This window comes from Chrysemys picta, chromosome 11, assembly GCF_011386835.1.
Source record: "Chrysemys picta bellii isolate R12L10 chromosome 11, ASM1138683v2, whole genome shotgun sequence".
NCBI classification, from domain to species: Eukaryota; Metazoa; Chordata; order Testudines; family Emydidae; genus Chrysemys; species Chrysemys picta.
Genome location: NC_088801.1, coordinates 58,356,806 through 58,383,133, shown reverse-complemented (window position 1 = coordinate 58,383,133; position 26,328 = coordinate 58,356,806). Strand labels below are relative to the sequence as shown.

Below are 26,328 nucleotides of genomic sequence, written 5' to 3'. Positions count from 1 at the left end.
AAGTCCGTTTGTGTGGAGGGTTGGTTATTTATGAGAGTCTCCAGGTTGGAGAGCTCTTTCTTGATGTTTTTCTGTTTGCTGTATAGGATGCTGATCAGGTGGTTCCTCAGTTTCTTTGATAACGTATGGCATAATCTCTCACTGTGGTCTGTGCAGTATGTAGATAGCAATGGATTTTTCACCTTCAGTCCATTTGGTATGATGTCCATCTGTTTGCATTTGGAAAGGAAGATGATATCTGTCTGTATTTGTGCAAGTTTCTTCATGAGGTTGATAGATTTCCATTCCATACGGCTAAATGCAGTGCCTTGCATGGTGTCGAGTATCAGAGGGGTAGCCGTGTTAGTCTGAATCTGTAAAAAGCAACAGAGGGTCCTGTGGCACCTTTGAGACTAAGGTTGCCATCTTACAGCAAAAAAACTTCAGGACCAGACTCCAAAGAGAAACTGCTGAGCTCCAGTTCATTTGCAAATTTGACACCATCAGATCAGGATTAAACAAAGACTGTGAATGGCTATCCAACTACAGAAACAGTTTCTCCTCCCTTGGTGTTCACACCTCAACTGCTAGCAGAGCACCTCACCCTCCCTGATTGAACTAACCTCGTTATCTCCACACTGATATATACCTGCCTCTAGAGATTTCCATTACTTGCATCTGAAGAAGTGAGGTTCTTACCCACGAAAGCTTATGCTCCCAATACTTTCATTACTACAATAGTTATTTGCTACTATAAATGGGGATGCTCCTCCTCCCAGGCAGTCAGACTTCTAGTCAGTCCTTCCTACACTTGGCTGAGGCTGTATGGAATGGACAACTAACTTTGCTGTTGCTTACCTTTATTTTATATCATTTGCAACCCGTCTTTACCTTGTAATAGCATCAACGCTCACAAGCCCAGCAGTGCTTGGAGTCCCATCTACCAAGGGAGGTGTTGCAAGAAGTGAGTGTGGTGATTGTGGCTATTTGGCTTTCTTCTGTGCTCTGTTACTAGAAGTAGGATTTGAAAACCAGTGAGGTAAGTAAATTAGTTTTCCCCGGGCTGCCCAACCACTTCAGGCTTCCCTAGGGTCGCACCTTCACAACTGACTTAATTCTTAGGCTGCTAAAAGCAGATGCTCTGAAATATGGAGGCTCTTGCTGTCACTGTCTGACTGGCTATACTGGAGAGCAGTGTGTGAAACTGGAGAGTTAGTTTTATTGAGAACAGAAGCTGAATAAGTATAATGGACACTTTATTAAGAAAAGAACTTACTATGATGGTCAGGCAGGTTAATAGCAACAGTGCTTTGAAAAGGCACTTCTCGTATAAGCCCTTGCCATATACTTTCAAAAAAAAAAAATTCCAAATCTATCTTGTTGGACTAAAATGTGTATCCTTATTTTCAGGGAGATAAAATTTTCTGAAACTTACTTTTATTTTTGTACAAGCTGATCATAAACTAACTACATGTGTACACAACCCTAAACTTGATTCTAAGTTAGTCAATATCTTGTTTTCCAAATTTGGTAGACAGTTCTCCCTGAAAAATACATCATTTGAAAAAGTGGCCAAGTGCCTCTATATTAATACCTGCTATCATCTACAGCAGTGTTTCTCAACCTTTTTGATACCAGGGACTGGCTTGCTCCCTTTCTTAAACTGTGTCAGTGAAATATCAGGGACCAGTGCCGGTCCACGGACCGGTCGCTGAGAAACACTGATCTACAGGCACTGGTGAGAGCATTGAGCTATCCAGCAACCTGGTTGTACTCACAGTTCTGACAGACTACAAAAAGTGAACACTTCTAATGAAATAGCCTGCTCTCTGGAAAGCTACATTTAAAAAAAAAGGTATGTTTGTTCCCAAGCTGAGAGCACATACTGAAAGCTCTAATTTTGTAACAAACGAAAGTCCAGAACTGACTACAGACTTTTCCATAGCCGATTTCAAGCTGGGGGTGACTACAGTTCCCTGTTCAGTTGACCGGGAAGATGAGTTTTTTCCTGAGTGTGAAACTGGGCTGTGGCATCTGCTTCCCTTGGTTCAGCCGGTCATTCTTCCTGCTCACCTCCCGGTTCACTGCTGTCAGGATCGAGAGAATATCCTCTCCTCTGCCAAAAAATTAGAATCTCAGCATTAGCAACAGCAAAGGGGTTCACCTAACCTGCTGTCCACTAACACCTTTTGATTGCTTAAAGATGCTACTACATTATCCCATATCCTGATTAAAGCCAGCAGTGCTTGCTCTGTGGAATGAGCAAATAATGGATTTAACTTTATTATGCTACACTGAACAACTTACAATGGCTGTTCTGTAATTGCTGTCTTCTAAGCAAGTGAGTTGGACCCTATTTAGGTATTTCTCTTTGTATGTATGTAGGAGCAGTGTGTGCATGAGATTCTCTCTATTATTTTATACAGAGAGAGACCTGTCTCTGTGTGTACAAATACATGGGTGTGTAGGTACATGCTCCCATCCCTGCCTCCATACATATATCCACAGATACCTGACTGAGGTGCAACTCACTTATGTAGGAGAAAGCAATTATAGATCAGTTGTAATAGGATTTTATATTATACATGTGTGTCACTGCTTCATCCTCAGATTTACACAACACTTGTATCAATGAGGGTTGTAGGGTACTCTCCCTACAATCACTCCAGGTGAGGCAGATGTGTGCAGACAACACCCAACCACCCCACTAATTGCACCACGTGTATAAAGCCTTGTCTACACAAGAAGCTAGCACTGGTTTAACTTGTCAGTTTAAAAACTGACATAGGTAAGGGTATCTGCATAGGTATTTGCATCTGTTTAACTAAATCACCGCTTAAGTTCAACAGGTGAAATTTTGTATAGACAAGGTGTAAGGCTAAGAATGAAGAGGTGACAAAATGTATGTACATGTACAAATCCGTGTTAATGCTTTTATGAATAAGATAGAAATAAGTTGTACTAACCGTGGACAGCTCTTCTCCAAGTGCTCGCACAGTGATTGTATATACCAGGTGCCCTGGGTTGTGCTTCTGTAGGAAACAAAATCTTTCATAGTGGCCATTCCAAGCAGGAAGTCTGCCTCATCTGGAATGCACTCCAGTTGAAATCTTGCATCTGCCTCTACAGAAGAATCCAGCTCTGCAGAATCTGTTTCTATATGTACCCCTCTCTGGAATGTGTCACCTTGGCAGGCCTGAATGAAGAACACTTTGGGTTTTCCAGCAAGTGAGGGGCAGTTCATGCCAGTGAAAGAAGTGGTTAGTTCCTGGATAGGTGTTTCCTGCCCATCAGTACCAAATACGATGCCTTTATCACCATGGGAGAGGATGCAGCAAACAAAGCAGTCCCGGTCACGATGGTCCATGTTCCTGTAGACGTGCACTGTGTGACGGATTTGCTCTGCAGTGAGGTCTTTGTGTTCTGCTATCTCAAAGTGAAGTTTGGTAAAGATCTTTCTCAGAGCCGCTGGAGAGTAAACAGAAGGGGCAATGGGGGGAGACATTTTGTAACTTTTACTAAATAAATTAATCAGTAACTAAAGAGAATTAAGTTCATGCTTTTCCCCACACCCTTATACATTTAATTCCACACCCCCATCACTTATGTTTTCAGAGTGGGAATTTATCTCTGCTACCACAGCAATGAGCATGCGAGAGGAAAAGAGGGGATCTAAGGGCCTGAACAGTAGTGATCTGATATTATCAATATTGTCATTCACAACTTGCATGATAGAATAGAGAGCATACTTTATAAATTTGCAAATGAAATCTTTCTTGAAATGTGGTACCCAGAATTGGACACAGTGCTCCAGCTGAAACCTCACCAGTGCCGACTACAGCAGAACAATCACCTCCTATGTCTTATCTACAACCTTCCTGTTAATACATCCTAGAATGACATTTGCTTTTTTTCCCAATAGCATCACATTGTTGATTCATTAAATTTGTGATGCAGTATAATCCCCAGATCCCCTTCTATAATATGGCTGCCTAGCCAATTATTCCCCATTTTGTGTTTAGGCATTAGATTTTGTCTTCATAAGTTCAAAGACCTGCACTTGTCATTATTGAATGTTGTCTTACTGATTCCAAAACAATTCTTCATTGTATCAGGATCATTGTGAATTCTAATCCTGTCCTCCAAAGTGCTGGCAATCCCTCCTAGCTTGGTGTCAGCCACAGATTTTACAGGAGTACTCTCCACTCCATCATCCAAGTTGTTAATGAAAATATTAAATAGTACTGGATCAGGTCAGACCACTGTGGAACCCCACCTGATATATCCCATCTCAGTTTGACAGTGAACGCCGTGATAACTAGTTAAGTACATTTCATACAATAGGCCAGACCTCTTCCCCTTTCTCAGATTACTCCAATTTCCCTGGAGTTCACAGATATGCAAACTGCGCCTGAATTTTTCTAGTTCTTACTGTACCTGCATCGGCGTCTGTTCCGTTCCGGTCTTTTATGTTTTGAAGTTTAGGCACCTCTGATCTTGCTTTTGTAAAGTTATGATTGTTCAGGATCAGGCAGATTCCACGGGGCTGGCTGCTCATTTTGTACATGTCAGGCTGTTCGGGAAAACAGATGAACAACAACCCACAACCTGAGCTGCGGCAACCAGCCATTCACATTTCATATACTGCTGCTGCATGTTCAATGGGTTCAGCCTAATGCCCAGTTCCAGTGCACAGCAGCTGGAGAGCTGCACTAATGGGGCAGCCAACGATTCTCCCTACACCAACGTCTCTTCATTGCAGGCTCTGTGCCACCTGCTTCCCTCCTTGGTGTAGGGGGTGTGCTGAGGCCGGGATGCTCCATCAGCTACTTAGTCACCATGGCTGCAAGTGACATAACTTAGGGGCATTGCGGGGGGTCTCCCTTCCGCCTACCTCAACCACCTTCTTCTCTCCTCACATTCTTGCTCCAGCTCACCTATCCTTATCCTCACACAAAGTGCTCCTTCCCCGCTGTCTGATGTACAGGCCCCACCATCCCCGTCAGCTACCCCGCCAAACATTCCCTCACTGCTCACTTCACACCCATTATTCATCCTGCCCATTGTCTCCCTTGCTTTTCAGTCTGATTGCTTTTGCTTGTACTGGCCCATTTCCTTCCCCTGCCTCTGCTCTTCTCCACTTTACATTTAATTTTTTCTAGCCTATAAATCTCTCCCCCACCCTGCTCGTCGCTCCCACTCTCTCTGTCCAGTCCAGTCTCCTGCCCTCCCCATTCTCCCCCCACCTCCTGTGAGATCTCACCCTGGGATCGCTTCCCACCCTCCCGTAGTATCTTCCCCCATTGGAGCCACCCCCGATAGTCCTTCTCCTCAATCATATCCTGCCTGCCCCTGACTCTTTCCCCCATCACACAGCTCCCTTCTGCTCCAGCATCCAGGCCCTTCCCCATTCTACTGCATCACATCTCCCTCTGCCTTAATTCTGCCTCCAGCACCTTCTCAGTCTCCTCGTCCATGGCCACCTCCTGTCAGGGTTCACCCTCTGCCCCTGACCCCTGTTCTACATCCAGCCCAACCCCTTCCTGTGGCCCCCTCTGCTCCCCTCACAGTGCCCTGTCTGGTCATCTTCACTCTCACACCTATGCTCTCCTTTTCCCCCAGTACTCCGAAGCCTTCCTGCCTCCACCGGGGACCCACAGCAGGGGGACAGGCAGAGACAGGGCTATTAGGCCAAGAGCAGAAGGGACTGTTAGTACCCTCTGCTGTCCAGAAGCGAAACTTCAGGGTTTACAGCCAAAGGAACATTTTTACCTGAATTTTTTCTCTGTTAGCAGCTTCTCTCCTTATTCACTACTCATAGCTCATGCCCCTTCCTGTGGCATTTGGGGGTGATCCAGTGGTATTGCTGGAAGCTCCAGGGCTAGGCTGAGGTGCCACCCTCCAGCTTTGGCCACCCCGCTGCAAGCCCCAGCAGCGCTCTTTGCCTCCCCACCCCCCAGGGTATTTTTGGTAAGCGTCAGGGACAGGTCGTGGGCTTCTGTGAATTTTTTATTGCCTGCAACTTGTCCCTGACTTTTACTAAAAATGCCCATGACAGAATCTTAACCTTAATCGTGAGAATCCCTCGACTCACAGCCGGAGGAAGGGGAGCTGTGTAGGAGCCCCCACGCACCTGGCAGGGACCGGATCCTCTCAGGGTTTTTTTTCCCCTTCCAGCCTAGCTCTGTTGCAGGGATTACCCCCAGCACTGGCCTGATAGCTTCCTCCTTGTCCTTATACTCCCCCTCAGAAGCCTCACTGAACGTTTCTGCATTGGAGTTGTGGCTCCTGAGGGCAGGAAGGGCCTGGGCCCTAGCAGCACAAGGGTCAGATGGCTGGGACCAGGCAGGGCATACCTCCCTTGCTGTAGAGCCTGCAAATGCTTTTTCAGAGAGAGGATCACTGCTTAGATTTAAAACTGGGTGTTTACAGGATAGCTTTTCCCTTCCAGAGCAGGAGGGAGGGAGGTGGCTGAAACCACCATGCTGCTTTTCACTAGATCCAAGGGCAGAGGAGGAGGAAGATTAGAAGTCTCAACTGCACAAAATGAATAAAAACAAATTTTTAAAATAAAATTGACAGGAGAAACTGATCCACCACCATGTTCCACCTGAGACTGGCGCCCTGAGCTGAAGGACAGAGACCAGTCCTGGAGCCTCCAACAACAATGCACCACCTCCCCAGGTAAGGTCGGCCCTGAGTAACAAATGAGGAGAGACACCAGTGCAACAGCAACTCCTGTAGGGTGTCTGGAGAGGCTGAGAGTGAAGTAGTGAAGTAGAGAAACAGGGCCTTATAGAGCTGCCATCTCTGTAAAACTGTAGCATTCTGTTCTTATAATGAAAGGTTTCAGAGTAGCAGCCGTGTTAGTCTGTATCCACAAAAAGAACAGGAGGACTTGTGGCACCTTAGAGACTAACAAATTTATTAGAGCATAAGCTTTCGTGGACTACAGCCCACTTCTTCGGATGCATATAGAATGGAACATATATTGAGGAGATATATATATACACACATACAGAGAGCATAAACAGGTGGGAGTTGTCTTACCACCTCTGAGAGGCCAATTAATTAAGAGAAAAAAAACTTTTGAAGTGATAATCAAGCTAGCCCAGTACAGACAGACAGTTAGATAACAAGTGTGAGAATACTTACAAGGGGAGATAGATTCAATGTTTGTAATGGCTCAGCCATTCCCAGTCCTTATTCAAACCGGAGTTGATTGTGTCTAGTTTGCATATCAATTCTAGCTCAGCAGTTTCTCGTTGGAGTCTGTTTTTGAAGTTTTTCTGTTGTAATATAGCCACCCGCAGGTCTGTCACTGAATGACCAGACAGGTTAAAGTGTTCTCCCACTGGTTTTTGAGTATTTTGATTCCTGATGTCAGATTTGTGTCCATTTATTCTTTTGCGTAGAGACTGTCCGGTTTGGCCAATGTACATGGCAGAGGGGCATTGCTGGCACATGATGGCATATATCACATTGGTAGATGTGCAGGTGAACGAGCCCCTGATGGTATGGCTGATGTGATTAGGTCCTATGATGATGTCACTGGAATAGATATGTGGACAGAGTTGACATCGGGGTTTGTTACAAGGATAGGTTCCTGGGTTAGTGGTTTTGTTCAGTGATGTGTGGTTGCTGGTGAGTATTTGCTTTAGGTTGGGGGGTTGTCTGTAAGCGAGGACAGGTCTGTCTCCCAAGATCTGTGAGAGTAAAGGATCATCTTTCAGGATAGGTTGTAGATCTCTGATGATGCGCTGGAGAGGTTTTAGTTGGGGGCTGAAGGTGACAGCTAGTGGTGTTCTGTTATTTTCTTTGTTGGGCCTGTCTTGTAGGAGGTGACTTCTGGGTACTCGTCTGGCTCTGTCAATCTGTTTTTTCACTTCAGCAGGTGGGTATTGTAGTTTTAAGAATGCTTGATAGAGATCTTGTAGGTGCTTGTCTCTATCCGAGGGATTGGAACAAATGCGGTTATATCTTAGAGTTTGGCTGTAGACAATGGATCGTGTGGTGTGTCCTGGATGGAAGCTGGAGGCATGTAGGTAAGTGTAGCGGTCAGTAGGTTTCCGGTATAGGGTGGTATTTATGTGACCATCGCTTATTAGCACAGTAGTGTCCAGGAAATGGACCGCTTGTGTGGATTGATCTAGGCTGAGGTTGATGGTGGGATGGAAATTATTGAAATCATGGTGAAATTCCTCAAGGGCTTCTTTTCCATGGGTCCAGATGATGAAGATGTCATCAATGTAGCGCAAGTAGAGTAGGGGCGTTAGGGGACGAGAGCTAAGGAAGTGTTGTTCTAAGTCAGCCATAAAAATGTTGGCATATTGTGGGGCCATGCGGGTACCCATAGCAGTGCCGCTGACTTGAAGGTATATATTGTCCCCAAATGTGAAATAGTTGTGGGTGAGGACAAAATCACAAAGTTCAGCCACCAGGTTAGCTGTGACATTATCAGGGATACTGTTCCTGATAGCTTGTAGTCCATCTTTGTGTGGAATATTGGTGTAGAGGGCTTCTACGTCCATAGTGGCCAGGATGGTGTTTTCTGGAAGATCACCGATGGATTGTAGTTTCCTCAGGAAGTCAGTGGTGTCTCGAAGATAGCTGGGAGTGCTGGTAGCGTAGGGTCTGAGGAGAGAGTCTACATAACCAGACAAGCCTGATGTTAGGGTGCCAATGCCTGAGATGATGGGGCGTCCAGGATATCCAGGTTTATGGATCTTGGGTAGCAAATAGAATACCCCTGGTCGGGGTTCTAGGCATGTGTCTGTACAGATTTGTTCCTGTGCTTTGTCAGGGAGTTTTTTTAGCAGATGCTGTAGTTTCTTTAGGTAATCCTCAGTGGGATCAGAGGATAATGGCCTGTAGAATGTGGTGTTAGAGAGCTGTCTAGCAGCCTCCTGGTCATATTCCAATTTATTCATGATGACGACAGCACCTCCTTTGTCAGCCTTTTTGATTATGATGTCAGGGTTGTTTCTGAGGCTGTAGATGGCGTTGTGTTCTGCATGGCTGAGGGTATGTGGCAAGTGATGTTGCTTTTCCACAATTTCAGCCTTTGCACGTCGACGGAAGCACTCTATGTAGAAATCCAGTCTGTTGTTAATAATTTCCATCCCACCATCAACCTCAGCCTAGATCAATCCACACAAGCGGTCCATTTCCTGGACACTACTGTGCTAATAAGCGATGGTCACATAAATACCACCCTATACCGGAAACCTACTGACCGCTACACTTACCTACATGCCTCCAGCTTCCATCCAGGACACACCACACGATCCATTGTCTACAGCCAAGCTCTAAGATATAACCGCATTTGCTCCAATCCCTCGGATAGAGACAAGCACCTACAAGATCTCTATCAAGCATTCTTAAAACTACAATACCCACCTGCTGAAGTGAAAAAACAGATTGACAGAGCCAGACGAGTACCCAGAAGTCACCTTCTACAAGACAGGCCTAACAAAGAAAATAACAGAACACCACTAGCTGTCACCTTCAGCCCCCAACTAAAACCTCTCCAGCGCATCATCAGAGATCTACAACCTATCCTGAAAGATGATCCTTTACTCTCACAGATCTTGGGAGACAGACCTGTCCTCGCTTACAGACAACCCCCCAACCTAAAGCAAATACTCACCAGCAACCACACATCACTGAACAAAACCACTAACCCAGGAACCTATCCTTGTAACAAACCCCGATGTCAACTCTGTCCACATATCTATTCCAGTGACATCATCATAGGACCTAATCACATCAGCCATACCATCAGGGGCTCGTTCACCTGCACATCTACCAATGTGATATATGCCATCATGTGCCAGCAATGCCCCTCTGCCATGTACATTGGCCAAACCGGACAGTCTCTACGCAAAAGAATTAATGGACACAAATCTGACATCAGGAATCAAAATACTCAAAAACCAGTGGGAGAACACTTTAACCTGTCTGGTCATTCAGTGACAGACCTGCGGGTGGCTATATTACAACAGAAAAACTTCAAAAACAGACTCCAACGAGAAACTGCTGAGCTAGAATTGATATGCAAACTAGACACAATCAACTCCGGTTTGAATAAGGACTGGGAATGGCTGAGCCATTACAAACATTGAATCTATCTCCCCTTGTAAGTATTCTCACACTTGTTATCTAACTGTCTGTCTGTACTGGGCTAGCTTGATTATCACTTCAAAAGTTTTTTTTCTCTTAATTAATTGGCCTCTCAGAGGTGGTAAGACAACTCCCACCTGTTTATGCTCTCTGTATGTGTGTGTGTATATATATCTCCTCAATATATGTTCCATTCTATATGCATCCGAAGAAGTGGGCTGTAGTCCACGAAAGCTTATGCTCTAATAAATTTGTTAGTCTCTAAGGTGCCACAAGTCCTTTTGTTCTTATAATGAATGGCAATAATTGGAAGCATCAAATGGGCTGGGGGTCAGGATGAGATATTTAGCATCTAGCAGGAAAGCTGCTGATCAAAATTTTCATCTTTGTTTAAAAGAAAAACCCAACCATCCAACCCTAACACAGAGCCACTCCGCTCTCTGGCACTGCTTATCAGTGTTAACTCACTCTGCCCTTCCTTTGTTCAAGAAATGGGCCCCTTCCAGCTACCCTGTGAAACAAAAGACTTTCAAATAACAGATTTGCTGCAGCTTAATAACTGTGCCCCATTCTGCCTGTGCCCCAACTGACACAGCTTCAGAAGAACAAATATCCCATAAGTGACCTGTTTCCGCCTCACAGACAGCCTCTCTGCACAGACAAAAAAACTCGCATCAAAATTTCCAGCTCATGCCAATCATTGAAAGGCTATCATCTGTTGCCACAAGCTTGTAGGGTTTTGTTTTCATAGACAGATCTGTCTGCTGCTTGATACTCTCCCTTCCTACCATCTGCCCAACACAACAATATCCCATATACAGCCAGATCCCCTAAAGTAACTTTAATCCTGATTTACCTGCTGGATTTCTTCTTGGATGCCTGGAGAATCCGATGCAGTCTGAGGAAGCCAAGGGCTGTCCTGGACTAAAATAATCCAGAAAGAGACAGTCAGGCATAGAACTAGGTAAGGCATAAAATTTTATCATCTGGGAAATTGTTACTTTTAAAGGTCCACTAGTCTGCTCTTGAGACACGTGTGTAATTCCCGTTAGCAGCAATGCAAGTACAATGAATAAGTGCTACCCTCTGACTTCAGTAAGGTGTGCGGAGGGGTTGGTTGCAAAAAATTTTTTGTTTCAAAGTAGATGAACTGGAGTAAAATGACACAGGAATTGATCCTGTGCCAACTGGGAAAAAAAATTACAAAACTGCTCAATGAATTCACTGGGAACAGGAGCAGGCCCCTAACATTTCGCTTCTTGTGTATCAAGGTTCGCTGCTAGGATAATAGCTATTTATCTAATGGGTTTTTCATCCACTCTCACAACTGTGCTGACAAGCCAAATACTTAACTGGTAAAGCTATTTATCCAATAGGAATTTCAACTCCCTATCTACTGTACTGACAAAAGCCAAAGTACAGGTAAAGCATGAATTTTCAATGAATTTTCTATGCTTCAAGAATGGCTCCCTAGTCCTTTCCTATTTTGGTACATAATGGTGAAACCATTACATGGTAAGTGAGTAGCTTTAAAATCACAGGGACTTTCTGCACGGACCCTGACAACTGGATCTATAGCACCCACTCCCTTTCTGGCTAACACCAGATTAACTCTATGAAATCTCCCTGCTTCCAGGAATGGATTTTGGAAGTTTCAGTATGCCACCACCAAAAAATGTATAGAATGAAAAATAATACCACCTCCTTTGCAGCTAGTGTTCTGCAGCTATAGATCACAAAATCCTTTTAAAAGGAGATCATTATCATTATCCCCCACTTTACAGAGCTGCCCAAGGTCACCCAGCAGGCCACAGACAGAGCTGGTATTAGAACAGAGATCATCCAAGTCCCAATACAGTGCTCTATCCAATAGGCCACATAGTCTGCTGGGGAGACAAAGATTTCTTAGAGTCCTTAACTAGATACACTGATATTAAATAGATCATTTTTCCTTGCACTCCTTGGGGCCAAGAGCCTGCATCAGTTTCTGTGCAGCATCTCAGTAAAGTCAATGAGACAGCGCATGGATCTGTGTTCATGGAGCCTGAGGCAGGACTACAGACTGTGTATAAAATAAAATACCTGCTAAAGACAGCAGGCATCTCTGATACTCCTTGCATATTCATTGCAATAAAGAGCATTTTTAAAAGAAAATCTCATAGACTTTAAGGTCAGAAGGGACCATTATGATCATCTAGTCTGACCTCCTGCACAACGCAGGCCACAGAATCTCACCCACCCACTCCTGTAACAAATCCCTAACCTATGCCTGAGTTATTGAAGTCCTCAAATAGTGGTTTAAAGACCTCAAGGTGCAGAGAATCCTTCAGCAAGTGACCCGTGCCCCATGCTGCAGAGGAAGGCGAAAAACCTCCAGGGCCTCTGCCAATCTGCCCTGGAGGAAAATTCCTTCCTGACCCCAAATATAGCAATCAGTTAAACCCTGAGCATGTGGGCAAGACTCACCAGCCAGCACCCAGGAAAGAATTCTCTGTAGTAACTCAGATCTCACCCCATCTAACATCCCATCACAGACCATTGGGCATATTTACCTGCTAATAATCAAAGATCAATTAATTGCCAAAATTAGGCTATCCCATCATACCATCCCCTCCATAAACTTATCAAGCTTAGTCTTGAAGCCAGATATGTCTTTTGCCCCCACTACTCCCCCTGGAAGGCTGTTCCAGAACTTCACTCCTCTAATGGTTAGAAACCTTCGTCTAATTTCAAGTCTAAACTTCCTAAAGTCCAGTTTATATCCATTTGTTCTTGTGTCCACATTAGTACTAAGCTTGAATAATTCCTCTCCCTCCCTGATATTTATCTCTCGGATATATTTATAAAGAGCAATCATATCTCCCCTTAGCCTTCTTTTGGTTAGGCTAAACAAGCCAAGCTCTTTGAGTCTCCTTTCATAAGACAGGTTTTCCATTCCTCGGATCATCCTAGTAGCCCTTCTCTGCACCTGTTCCAGTTTGAATTCATCCTTCTTAAACGTGGGAGACCAGAACTGCACACAATATTCCAGATGAGGTGTCACCAGTGCCTTGTATAACGGTACTAACACTTCCTTATCTTTACTGGAAATACCTCGCCTGATGCATCCCAAGACCGCATTAGCTTTTTTAACCGCCATATCACATTGGCGGCTCATAGTCATCCTGTGATCAACCAATACTCCGAGGTCCTTCTCCTCCTCTGTTACTTCCAACTGATGTGTCCCCAATTTATAACCAAAATTCTTGTTATTAATCCCTAAATGCATGACCTTGCACTTTTCACTATTAAATTTCATCCTATTACTATTACTCCAGTTTACAAGGTCATCCAGATCTTCCTGTATATATCCCGGTCCTTCTCTGTATTAGCAATACCTCCCACCTTTGTGTCATACGCAAACTTTATTAGCACATTTCCACTTTTTGTGCCAAGGTCAGTAATAAAAAGATTAAATAAGACTGATTCCAAAACTGATCCCTGAGGAACTCCACTAGTAACCTCCTTCCAGCCTGACAGTTCACCTTTCAGTATGACCCATTGTAGTCTCCCCTTTAACCAGTTCCTTATCCACCTTTCAATTTTCATATTGATCCCCATCTTTTCCAATTTAGCTAATAATTCCCCATGTGGAACCGTATCAAATGCCTTACTGAAATCGAGGTAAATTAGATCCACTGCATTTCCTTTGTCTAAAAAATCTGTTACCTTCTCAAAGAAGGCAATCAGGTTGGTTTGGCACGATCTACCTTTTGTAAAACCATGTTGTATTTTGTCCCAATTACCGTTGACCTCAATGTCCTTAACTACTTCCTCCTTCAAAATTTTTTCCAAGACCTTGTATACTACAGATGTCAACCTAACAGGCCTATAGTTACTCGGATCACGTTTTTTCCCCTTCTTAAAAATAGGAACTATGTTAGCAATTCTAACTAGAGTAACTATGAAAAATAAAAAAAATAAGGGTCTTTAAAACAGTGGGTTTGGTTAGACATGATCAAATAAATAGAGCTCACTTTGTAACTATATATAGAGGTGGGGACAAGACAGGTAGGTGGATTAAAAAGAATGTGACAGATGTGGGGGGAAAAGCTGAAAATTAATTAAGAAAGTTCTAAATGGCATCTCCTTAGAAGCTAATCTGTCAGTTACCTTCAGAGACTCCTGTTTGGCCTCCAGGTCCTTCCGTGATGTACATTTCCTCTGCATACGAAAGAAATTCATTGGTTAGCTATAGATGCTTAGCATATTAAACTGATCTGTCAATTCAAAAGTAACTGATGTGAAAGAAGCCATTTTTACCATTTCGGTCTAATTCATACTCTTCAATTTTCTTCAGAAGGCTTTTGTCAATTTTCTCACAAATAATCTTGAGGGTTTCTAGGTTGTCTTCTGCCAATAGTCCCTTCTTCTCCATCTCAATGAAAACATCGATCAGTGTCTGGGCAATTAGAAAGACAACTTCCTGTTAGAGATAGAATTTACTTTCCCTCCACATTCTCCAGTCTAGAGGAACCTCTTCTTGTGGAGCCATATCCTCAGAGGCACTGATCATCCTCCACACCACACCACTGTGAATAGAGGCTACTCAGACCCGGGTAGGATGGAGCCCACAGTGGTGATCCCATATTTATACTGCGCTGTTCATTTAAAGGATTCCCAAGGGGCACTAACTAACGATTGCTTAACTACGTATTGGAATCACTTCGACTACCCCTCAAGAGCAGCTGCCTCTGGAGGGAAAACAGGCAAAGGGGTCTCAACAGCAAAAAGTGCAGTGGAACATAGGCAGGCAGAACAACAGGGCCCCATAGGAATCTGATCATGCCTGAGCATTCATCTGACTCAGCAGAAGCAACCAAGACCTCAGTTCCATCTCTCATCAAAAGATGATTCCTTCAGCAGAGCAGAGCCCCCATCTTCATCTCAGATCTGACATGACTTCTTTGTGTATTTTTCTTTGTAATGAGAGAAAATGAAGTGTTCAATCCACTTGGGGTGTTGTGGATTGGGAGGGCAGAGGAATAGAGTGGGGCAGCCATGCCTGCATGCTTCGTAGCTGCTGTTTTCATTGGTTTCAGTAAATCTCCCACAATGGCCTGGACCAAGGAAGTCTGAATTATGCAAGTTAGTTAAGGCTACGTTTTAGTCATGGGTATTTTTAATAAAAGTCAGGGGCAGGTCACGGGCAGTAAACAAAAATTAATGGCCCACAACCTGTCCATGACTTGTACGATATACCCCTAACTAAATTGGGGGGGGGGGGGGCGGCCCAGGGATGCTGAGGTGCTCGGGGGGGGGGAGAGGGTGGGGGCAGGCCAGGAGGCACCACAGGTGCTGGCGGGGACAGCCCGGGACCCTGCTAGTGCTGGGGGGGGTGGGTGGCAGCCCAGGACCCCTGCTGGTACTGGGAGAGGGTGGGGAGCGGGCAGAGACTGGTGGGGCCAGCAGGCTCCCTACCTCGCTCTGCACCTCCCCGGAAGTAGCGACATCCCCCTCCCTCAGCTCCTAGGCGGAGGCATGGCCAGGCAGCTCTGCGCGCTGCCGCCGCCTCTGCCTCAAGCGCCGGCTCTGGAGCTGCCATTGACTGGGAACTGTGCCTGCAGGTGGAGGCAGTGCAGAGCTGCCTGGCCACGCCTCTGCTTAGGAGCTGAGGGAGGAGAATGGCACTGCTTCCGGGGAGCCCCCGAGGTAAGCACCACCCAGAGCCCTCCCCCCCTCCCAGGCCCCTGCCCCTCCCACACCCATTTCCAAACTTCTGCTGCTGCTGGGGGAGGAGGGTACGATGGCCCGAGACTGCCCCAGCAGCGGCTGGTGCGACTGGCCCAAGGGCTACCCGAGCTGCTTAGGTGGCACCCGGACCAGCCGCACTGGCCACTGCAGAAGTCACGGAGGTCCCGGAAAGTCACAGAATCCGTGACTTCCATGACAAACTCGCAGCCTTAAAGGTAGCGTGCTTCAATAGTTAGGGCACTAGGCTGGGAGCTGCTCTTCCACTGACTCACTGCACCTGATCTGAATAAATCACTTAATCTCTGTGCCTCCATTTCCTCATCTATAAAATGGGGATATAGTGCTCACCCACATTCGTACAACACTTTGAGGTCAATGGAAGAAAAGCACTAAGTATTATTTTATTGACTAATAATCCTTATTGATAAGAGCCATTTCTTTTGATTAACTGGTTAAGGGTCTGAGAAGGATGACAGCCACTTAACGGGATCTGGTGACAAAAGCACTCTACGTGTGTGTTCTACCCTTTCCCCTCTACTGTCTCTATCTTGTCTATTTAGATTATAAGATCTTCAGGGCAGGGAACTGTCTACTGCTTACTTTGTTTATACACTACATAGTACAATAGGGCTGCAGTCTGGACACTACAGTAATAAATATGATTAATAAAAATGAAGCATATAAGTCATCTAGTCCCTAGCCAGAAATATTCCTGACTGGAGGTGGGAGGAAGGGAAGCGGTGTTAAGATGTGGAAACATAGGGTGGCCATTCCCAAAGAAGCCCTGTTCTCCCACTACACCCTAAACAACTTCTGGATCTGCTAAAAGTAATGAAACTATTCTTACCATCTCGTTGTCCAGTTTGCACTTCGGAAGCTCTTTGATCAGAAGAAACTTCAAAGATTTCAACTCATCCGTTGTTATGTTTTCTGAGAGCTGGAAGAGCAGGAACCTGGTGGGAAAACAGGGAGTTGCTTCGCTCAGTATGAGCCAGTGGGTATCCTAGCTTTATTTAATACTGTGCTGGCAAGCTCCTGAGAGCTCACTAGAAGCATACATGGCACAAAATGTGAAAACTGTGTGATATACACACACACAAAATGTATTTTTTTACCACACAGGCACAAATGTTAACACAAAGGAAATTGATTTTTTTAACCTCACTTGGTCCCAGGACAACCTGGAATTCAAACATGGTTCTTTTTATGCAGCCACAATGAGTTAGTTTTTAAAAACTAAGCTGAGCTGCCCAACCAAAACCCAATATGGACTGATGGATTTTACAGTTCAGTTATTAGTCAATGCTGTTTCTCAGTTTTCATCACTTACCAGTAACTCCCCAAGTTCCTAACCTGCTATAGTCTATGATAAATACACTGAGACACATCAGTCATATTTATACTGGCAGGTGAATGCCCACAGAGATGCTTTGTTCCAGATCTACCTTACAGCCATCGTTGAGACCCTCAGTGGAGCTGAAAAACCTCAAACTGGGACCATTCGCATGTGAGGTGTGTGTGTGTTTTAATCAAATTCATAGAATGAAATCCAAAGTTTGTCCTGCAGCACTGCGGAGGCAATGTAACTTGCAGATGCACCAAAAGCAAGCATGGATCTTTAAACATCTGGGACTGTTAAACAGCTTTACAGGATGCCACTGAACTACTGACAGGCAACTTTAAAGGCAGATGCTGGTGGAGAAGGGTATCCTCCTTTACTGAACTCTCAGGACAGAAGCACACGCATTGGTGAGAGGGAAGGGAATGGAAGGAAGGATGGATTTGCATTGTGTGCATGTTATCTCAGACCACAGCCAGGGACTACTGTACAGCCGAGTCTCCACTCAGTCAATGAGCAATAAGGATGGATGGCAAACTCAAAACCAGAGCTGGGCAGATGTCACGTGGGGGTCCTTAAGGAATGGTGCTTTTGACTGTCTGAAAAGGTAGTCTGAAAGGCAGGCTAATATCAGTATGGAAGGCAGACAGCTGCTGTAGATTCTGCGCATGACACCTCTCAGGAGCAAGCAGCTAATCTAACTCAACCAGCTCTAGAATCAGGGGGTACTGAACTGTCCTAACTCGACAGACAATGAATACAGGCCTCCTGCCTCCGTTTCCTTGTAAATCCCACCTTACAGCAATTACTTCCCATGCTCCACATCAAGGAGAGCCACTTCTAGCAGCCAAGTGCACTCTCCTTGGATTCCAGCCTGCTGCAAAGAGGAATTTGTTTAATTAGAAAATGAAGATGCTGGTTTTCATTTTCAGGCTCAGGCCAGACACATCCACAACTCCAATTGAAACTTCGTACAGAACTGGGCCCTAAAGTGTTTAATGTCCAGACCAGGAGTTTGGTTTTCTGAAAATAGGATGCTCTCTAGTCTGAGCACTAATACTATGTAATCCTCCAATTTAAATAAACAGCTGCAGCCAAATCCTCAGTAAAACACGGAACAGCTCAGAAGGCAATCGTGCAAAGACCTTTACTGCTTTTGCAGCTCTTGGTCCTAGTGCCAATTTGTGACGGCCTGGCCCCTGATATAAAGTAGACAGCCTCAGGGCTGCTCTATATTCTGACTGTCACCAATAGTCATTCTAGCATCTGGGCACACAAGTCAAGCTCATACCATCCAGGGATTTCCCCCCATTCTAGGAGAAGCCTCAGATGGTCACTTATGCCACATGTAAATCTGCTTTGCCCTGCTAGAACAATGCAAATGCAGACTTAATTGGTCTGAGAATCTGACCCCTCTCCTGGGATGAATTAGTGTTTCCAATCTACTATTTAAAGGAATGCACAATTTACTCTGTCATTTATTATTTGTAAGTTGTTTAAGGTGCATCAGTGTCAGATTCACATACATTTACTGTACATTAACATGCACATGAAGGTAGCAATTTATTTATACACATTATGCAAAGGATTGCATAACTGTTTTGCAGACTTAATGTGGCTCCCATTAACGTCAATGGCAAAACTTCCATTGATTTTGCTGGGAAGAGACTGAGGCCCTCAGAGAGCACTTATGGACAAACCACAGGTACAAATCATATGCAAATCATTAACATAATTTATACTTAATTTTTCATGAGCCATTAGATCCCCCACCAATATGATACAGAGCTACCCACCTGAACTGAGATACCTTTGCCCTCCCTGGAATTTGAAGCTCCCTCTCCATCTCCTCTCTGCTGGAGCTCAGTTTATCAGTTAGGATGTCTATGCGGTTTATCCTGAACAGCAGCTCCTTTAAGAAGGACAGATTGTCTTCCTCCATCATGCCCTTTTCCTCGAGTGCTAGGAATAAGGCCTCAGGATCACGGATGCCTTCCTGCTTCCGCAGTGGGATGTGTTCCAGGCTTAGAAACTTCAGAGCCACCAGGTCTTCTGTGGCCAGAGCCTCACTGATGGTGTAGAGGAGCTTGTGGAAGTCCATCTTCCTCAGACAGCTGACAAAAGGTTATTTCAGTCGTAGATAAAAGGAAAGAAGGGTCCCAAGTGGCCTCTGTTTAGACTGTGAATAAGAAAACCGCTGTATGTATCTGGTATGGCAGCAATTTGCAAATAGTCTCATAATAAACTTTGTACCTATTTATTTTTTTATTCGTCCCTTGGAGCTGCCATGCCTTTATCAATTCTAGCATTAGGATTGCATACCACTGGGTCATCTACCTTAGTCGAGTACCTGCATTTGGCAATGGCCAGTACTTGGGATGCTGGAGAAAATGGCCCCTCATTCCCAATAAGGGCTTAATATCCTACACCAGGGGTCGGCAACCTTTCTGAAGTGGTGTGCCGAGTCTTCATTTATTCACTCTAATTTAAGGTTTCGCGTGCCAGTAATACATTTTAACGTTTTTTAGAAGGTCTCTCTCTGTCTATAGTATATAACTAAACTATTGTCTTATGTAAAGTAAATGAGGTTTTCAAAATGTTTAAGAAGCTTCATTTAAAATTAAAATGCTGATCTTATGCCGCCGGCCCGCTCAGTCTGCTGCCGACCTGAGGTTCCGTTCATCTAGGCTGGCAGCAGGCTGAATGGGACCGGCGGCCAGGACCGGGGCCAGCAGTGGGCTGAGCGGGGCTGGTTGCCGGGACCCCAGACTGGCAGTGGGCTGAGCAGCTCAGCCCGCTGCCACTCAGCCTGCTGCCGGTCTGGGGTCCTGGCCCTGCCCACATAGAATGGATACCTACCTTCTCCCTGGTTTGAGTCCATTCTCTTCCTCTCTCTCTCTGCACTGAGCAGACGACTGGGAGTGAAGGAGCAGGTTGGGGTGTAGGGTCTGGCCAGGAGCTAGAATGAAGGAGGGGGCTCAGGGTTGGGTCAGAAGGTTTGGGTGCGGAGTGCTTACCTGGGCAGCTCCCATTTGGTGTGAGGGGTGCAGGTGGGAATGTGGGGTGGTGGTGCAGGAGCTCCCATTTGGTGCTTAGCGTGGGGGTGGGGATGTGGGGGGGTGCAAGAGTCAGGGCATGGGGTGTGGGGGGGCTGGGTATGTGTGGGGGTGCAGGAGCCAGGGCAGGGTGTGTGTGTGAGGAGGGTGCAGGAGTCAGGGGAGAGGGCTGGGGGCATGTGAGGGGGGTGCAGGGATCACGGCAGGGGCTTGGGGGAGGTGGGGGGGATAGGGCGGGGAGCGGGGTGGGAGTTGAGACTCCAGGGCTCCGGGAAGGGGCTTGTATCTGACGCTCAGGGGAGGAGTGCTGGGAGCAAGGACTCTGGATTCCTAGGTTTCCAGCTGGGCTCTAGCTATTCTAGGGGGTGGGGGGCAGACAGAGACTAGGGCTCTGGACTCCTGGGTTGTACCCTCAATGCCGGAGGGGAGCAGGGTCCAGTGACCTGGGGTGGGGAAAGAGGCGCGACCCAGCTGTTCCCAGGGTCCAGCAGACGGCGAGCCACAGCCCCCGGGTTCGGGCTGTGGGACGCGGCCTGCCCCAGTACAGAGTCGAGCTCATCCTGGCACCGGGGCTCCAACCCTGGGGCAGCCTGCCTGAGTCAGGGAGTGGAGTTGGCCGTGCTCGGGGTGGGCTGGTGCACAGCGCATTTGGGACCTGGGACCCTTCCCCACTTACAGGCCTCGTGGGCACTGCAACTCCTGTGGGGCCAGGTCCTTCTTCCTGCCCCCGCCGGTGGGGCTGCTTCCAGGGCCACTGACTCCGCGGACACCAGGTAGCGGTATGGACGTGCTAACCCGGAAACACAACCTCCCACTGGAAGTAACAGAGGTCAGGAAAGCATGTGCAAATGCTGGCGGGAGGGCCGGATTTTTAATGGCACGCTGCCGGGGTCCCGGCCACCGGCCCCACTCAGCCCAGCAGCGGGATGAACGGGACCCCGACAGGCAGCAGTGTGCCATTAAAAATCAGCTTGCGTGCCGTCTTGGGCACGCGTGCCATAGGTTGCCAACCCCTGTCCTACACCCACTGAAGTTGGTGATAAATCTCAATTGACTTCTGCGCATCTCCCGGAAGTGGCCGGCATGTCCCTGCAGCCCCTGGACGCAGGGGTGATCCACAGCTTCCATTGGACAGGAACTGCAGCCAATGGAAGCTGTGGGGGCAGCGTCTGCAGGCACGGGTGTGACAGTGTATCCCATAAGTCTTCATGGGAATATGCTTATGAATATATATATGATATAACTGGAATATGTTTTATGCTACATATGCCATGTAACACATCTATGTAAAGGTTATGATCTACGGAATACATTCCTCCTATTTGTATGCATGTATCATTTTTGTACTTGAAGTTAGTAATATGGCTGTATACTTGTTTGATTTCTATTGAAAAAGGAATGTGCAAATTAAATGCCCAATCAAGAACCACTTAAGCCAGCAATGAACTTTAAGATGCCAATCCACATCGGAGCTTTCCCAGGAATGTGGCTTGACTGGTTAGAAACTCAATCATGCGACTTGCCCATGTGACTCCATCTTGGAGCTGGACTTTGCATAGGAGAGAGGAGGGGGGTCTCCCCCCACAAGAGAAAGTCTATTTAAACCTGTGGGAGACCCCTCCATTTGGTCTTCAGCTGGCTAAAGAGAGAGCCTCTCCACCCCAAGGATACCTGAAAGAGACTGGAACAAAGGTCAGTAACTACAGGAGGTGAGAGTGATTGCTGGACCCAGACTAGGAGACTAGTCTGTAAAAGGAAGCTTACTGGAATTGGTGAGGTTTTTATCTGTACTCAGCTGTCTTACTGTATTAGACGCAGACTTGCGTGTTTTATTTTATTTTGCTTAGTAATTCACTTTGTCCTGTCTGTTACTACTTGGAACCACTTAAATCCTACTTTCTGTATTTAATAAAATCACTTTTTACTTATTAATTAACCCAGAGTATGTATTAATACCGGGGGGGGGAGCGCAAACAGCTGTGCATATCTCTCTATCAGTGTTATAGAGGGTGAACAATTTATATGTTTACCCTGTATAAGCTTTATACAGAGTAAAACGGATTTATTTGGGGTTTAGACCCCATTGGGAGTTGGGCATCTGAGCATTAAAAACAGGAACACTTCTGGAAGTTGCTTTCAGTTAAGTCTGCAGCTTTGGGGCAGGTGGTTCAAGACCCTGGGTCTAGTTGGAGCAGACTGGTGTGTCTGGCTCAACAAGATAGGGTGCTGGAGTCTCAAGCTGGCAGGGAAAGCAGGGGCAGAAGTAGTCTTGGCACAGCAGGTGGCAGTTCCCAGGGGGGGGGTTCTGTGATCCAATCCATCACAGCAGGCACTGCGCAGAGCCACCTGGCTGCGCCTCTACCTAGGTACCAGTCATGCTGGCCACTCCTGGGAGCAGCGCGGAGCCAGGGCAGGCAGAGGGAACCTGCCTTAGGCCAGCTGCGCTGCCGACCGGGAGCTGCCTGAGATAAGCGCTACCCAGACGCAGCCCACAGGTCGAACCCTCTCCTGTACCCCAACCCCCCACTCCAGGTCGGAGCCCCCTCCTGCACTCTAACTCCCTCCCACACCCCAGCCCTGAGCCCCCTCCCCAGCCCTGAGCCCCCTCCAACACCCTAATTTCCTCCCAGAGCCCGCACCCCCTCCCACACCCCAACCCCTGCCCCAGCCCTGAGCCCCCTCCCACACCCTGAACCCCTTGGCCCCAGCTCAGAGCTCCTCCTGCATCCCCAGCCCCACTGCAGAGCCCGCACCCCCAGCCAGAGCCCTCACCCCCTCCTGCACTCCAACCCCCTGCCCCAGCGAGTGAAAATGAGTGAGGGTGGGGAGAGCGAGCAGGGGGTGGTGTTTGAAGTGAGGGGGGGGTCTCAGGGCAGGGCAAGCGTTCAGTTTTGTGCCTTAGAAAGTTGGCAAGTCTGTGCCTTCCCCTTATTTCACTCGCTGACTTCTGCCACCAGCCCTTCGGGGACAAGGCAGGGGAGGGCCAGGAAACCCGAAGCCACCGCTGGATGTAATCTCCAAGCGGCGCCTCGCGTCCCCTGACAGCACGAGCCCTGTGCAAACTGCGCCCTTCCCTGGGCCCCGCGCCCTGGCCCTTCCTCGGCACTTCTCCTCAGGCGCCTTTAAAGCACTTCACAAGGGCGAGTATGAGCCATTAGCCCCATTTTACAGCGGGGGCCACTGAGGCACAGGGCCTCGCTCCAGCTCCCCCAGAGGCCAGCGCCAGGGACACCAGCCTGCGCCCCCAGGCCAGGGCTCCAGGCACTGGGCCGCGCTGAGAGCCTCCAGCCGGGTACCCGGACAACGAGAACCCGCCTAACGCCAGAGGCCGCTCCCGCCCGGCCCGGCCCGGAAGCAGCGCGCCCGGCCCCCCCGAGCAAGGGGGCGCTGCCCCGCTGCAGCCTCTCCCGGGGCGCGCCCGCCAGCCCGGGCTTTAGCAGCCGGAGCGGCGCCCGCAGTTCCAGCCGGCTCCACCGCCTGCCTTCCCGGGCAGCCTGAGCAGCCGCGCCGCCTCCCCCAGCGCAGCGCAGCGCAGCGCCCAGCCCGGCCGCCCCGGGCCTCCCCCTGCCCCGCCACACGCCGGAAGCGACCGCCCGGAGAAGCCGCCACGGCGCCCTCGGCGGTCTAAAAACCTCCCTCCCCCGTCAATCAGGGCTGCCCGCCTCACCTGCCCCGCACGCTCATGCCGCTGGGGGCCGAACAGACGCGACGCGGCGCTAGCTGGGATCCCAAGCCCAACCCTTTCAGAGGCGGGGAGCGGGGGCAGGGCCTGAGCTGCAGGGAAAGACATGCCCGGGCTGAGCCCCGGGCACACATGAAGCACTGGCTGGGCGGGAGAGTGGCGGCCCCAGCTTCTTGCCTTGGTGCTGGGTGCATTTCTCCACACACCCTGCCTGCCCCTTGGTGCCAGGTGCGCTGGGTGTTTTGTTAACCTTGGAAGTAGGGGAATGCAAAGTTCCTTCCTGCTGCTGGGAGATGACTCACGGGAGGTCTCAAGTGCAGAGCTTAATTTGTGCCAGAGCTGATCCCTGGCATCTCTAGGCCTGGCCGATCACCTCTTGGCTTGGTAGTTCATAGCGTGAGCCCCAGCATCTCTTTCATTACAAATTAAACACTGATCAAATGTATATTGTGATTTTTTCCTCCTTCCCCTCCTCAATAAAAAAGTACTGGATCTTTAACAAAGATATCGCAAGTGTTTCTCAGGCATTTGAATTTAATAGCTACTATAAACCCAATAATCTGTCAATCTTCTGGCGTTTCAGGGTTACAAAATATCTGAATTTTCTAATTTAAAACAACAACGCAGATATGCCCAAACCCACCCCAGGTTTCCAGGCCTTCTTAATGCACCATAAAGAAGCAAAGTATGTTTTTTCACCTTAAGAAAATCAAGAGCAATGAAGAACTTTATAGATTAATTTAAATGGAATTTAAATGGAATTTCATATCCAGTCAGTTTACAGCAAGCTGTATCCCAGTGATTCTCAAAGTTTTGTACTGGTGACCCATTTGACATAACAAGCCTGTGAGTGCAACCCCCCCCCCCCCGCCATTAAAAATACTTTTTAATATATTTAACACCATTATAAATGTTGGAGGAAAAGCAGGGTTTGGGGTGGAGGCTGACAGCTTGCGACCCCCCCCCCCCCATGTAATAACCTTGTGACCTCCTTGCGGGGGGGGCACCCCCAGTTTGAGAATCCCTGCTGTACCTAGTGCTTATAGTCAACTTTTAATGAATGTCCTTCTTCTGCGGTAAAATGGATTAGACACCACATGCCAAATATCAAAATCTTTAGTTAGTCCTAGGGATGGCTTTAAGTACGTATTTAAAGTTAAGCACATGGCTTAAGTGCTTTGCTGACTCAGAGTCTTACTCCTTACTGATGAAACCATCTGTGCCATATCTTAAAGGAACATCCCCTTATTTGATGCCTCGTGTCCTATTTCCCATATCACTATAGAACCTTCTGTGTTGCCAAAAAGATGAGACTTTGAGCTCTTTGGGACAGGGATAATCTTTTTGTTCTGTAATTGTACAGCACCTAGCACCAGGGGATCCTAGTCATTGACTATGAATCCTAGGGACCATGGTAATACAAATAATAATAAATGATAATAGTAATACTTTGCAGGATATAAACACATAGATGATTTTTAGGTTGTATGGCATCCTGTGTGTCTGTACAGTGCCAAGCAGATTACTGCTAAACAAGTAAAATTTCTGTATTTTCCACTCCATGCATCTGATGAAGTGGGTTTTGCCCACAAAAGCTTATGCCCAAATAAATGTGTTAGTCTCTAAGGTGCCACAAGGACGCCTCGTTGTTTTTGCTGATACAGACTAACACCACTCTGAAAAGTAAAAGTTCTGTATTTTTGATTTTTGCACTACAAGCAGAATATTATGTGCTGCTGTCCCTTAAAAATAAATTCTGCTGGCCTTTGTTCCTTGAAACACAAATGACCAGCCCAGTCCTTCTTCATGCAAACTCCCACTGACGTCAATGAGAGTTCACCAGAGTCACTGAGAACTGGGAGAAAGACCTCAGGCTTTAGCCTGAGATATTAATAAAAATATTATCCTAAGATTAATTTTAAAAAATCATTTCAGAAATAGCTGGCAATGTGTGGCTCCCAATGAGCCTTTTTTAGGCTGGAACAAAATTGCTTGTGAGCAATCCGAGAGGTACCTTACTAAAGTAACAGCTGTATATTCACAGGCAGCATGAGTCACCTTTGAAAGGGCACCAACCGTTCTAAAGCCAGCTCCTGAGGTACTTGGTACTTACGTTTTAACTACAAAGTTGTCCCACCTCACGGTCTTCGCTGCAGTCGGTTATCCAGGCTGCTTTTAAGGTTAGTGGTAACTCAGCCACATTTTTACATGAAGGCAAGCAGTATACACACACTCTAACTCAAGACTTCCTGGTCGCCTGGATTGCCTGGCTGCTGATGGGAAGTGTTATGCATTAAGACGCATGTTATTCCTGTAACCACATTGCTTGAGCAGTATGTTTTAAGGGGCGTGGCATGGGGGAGTCAGAGCCTTGTAATGTCATTTCCTTCTCCATCCCCACCCCCAAAAGGTACACC

At 47.1% G+C, this 26,328-nt stretch overlaps 2 protein-coding genes across 6 annotated transcripts in view; one reads left to right on the top strand and one right to left on the bottom strand.

Annotated features, from left to right (window-relative positions):
* Positions 1-26,328, top strand: part of LOC135974151 (serine/arginine repetitive matrix protein 2-like) — a 994,828-nt gene that overhangs the window by 257,873 nt on the left and 710,627 nt on the right. The gene's annotated exons all lie outside the window — the stretch shown is intronic.
* Positions 1,219-26,328, bottom strand: CASP8 (caspase 8). 5 transcript variants are annotated; one of them, XM_005306251.5, is made up of 10 exons: positions 20,906-21,641; positions 20,033-20,132; positions 18,970-19,352; positions 16,682-16,787; positions 14,404-14,542; positions 14,254-14,304; positions 10,958-11,025; positions 4,417-4,552; positions 2,946-3,447; positions 1,219-2,095 (listed from the first exon to the last, which is right to left on the bottom strand). In XM_005306251.5, exons 3-10 carry the CDS (start codon positions 19,272-19,274, stop codon positions 1,960-1,962), a joined length of 1,443 nt encoding a protein of 480 aa, XP_005306308.2. In that variant the 5' UTR covers positions 19,275-19,352; positions 20,033-20,132; positions 20,906-21,641; the 3' UTR covers positions 1,219-1,959. The 5 variants fall into 5 exon arrangements, with proteins under 5 accessions (XP_005306308.2, XP_005306307.2, XP_005306306.2 ...); XM_005306250.5 differs by lacking the exons at positions 20,033-20,132; positions 20,906-21,641 and adding an exon at positions 26,025-26,328; XM_005306249.5 differs by lacking the exons at positions 20,033-20,132; positions 20,906-21,641 and adding an exon at positions 23,897-24,036.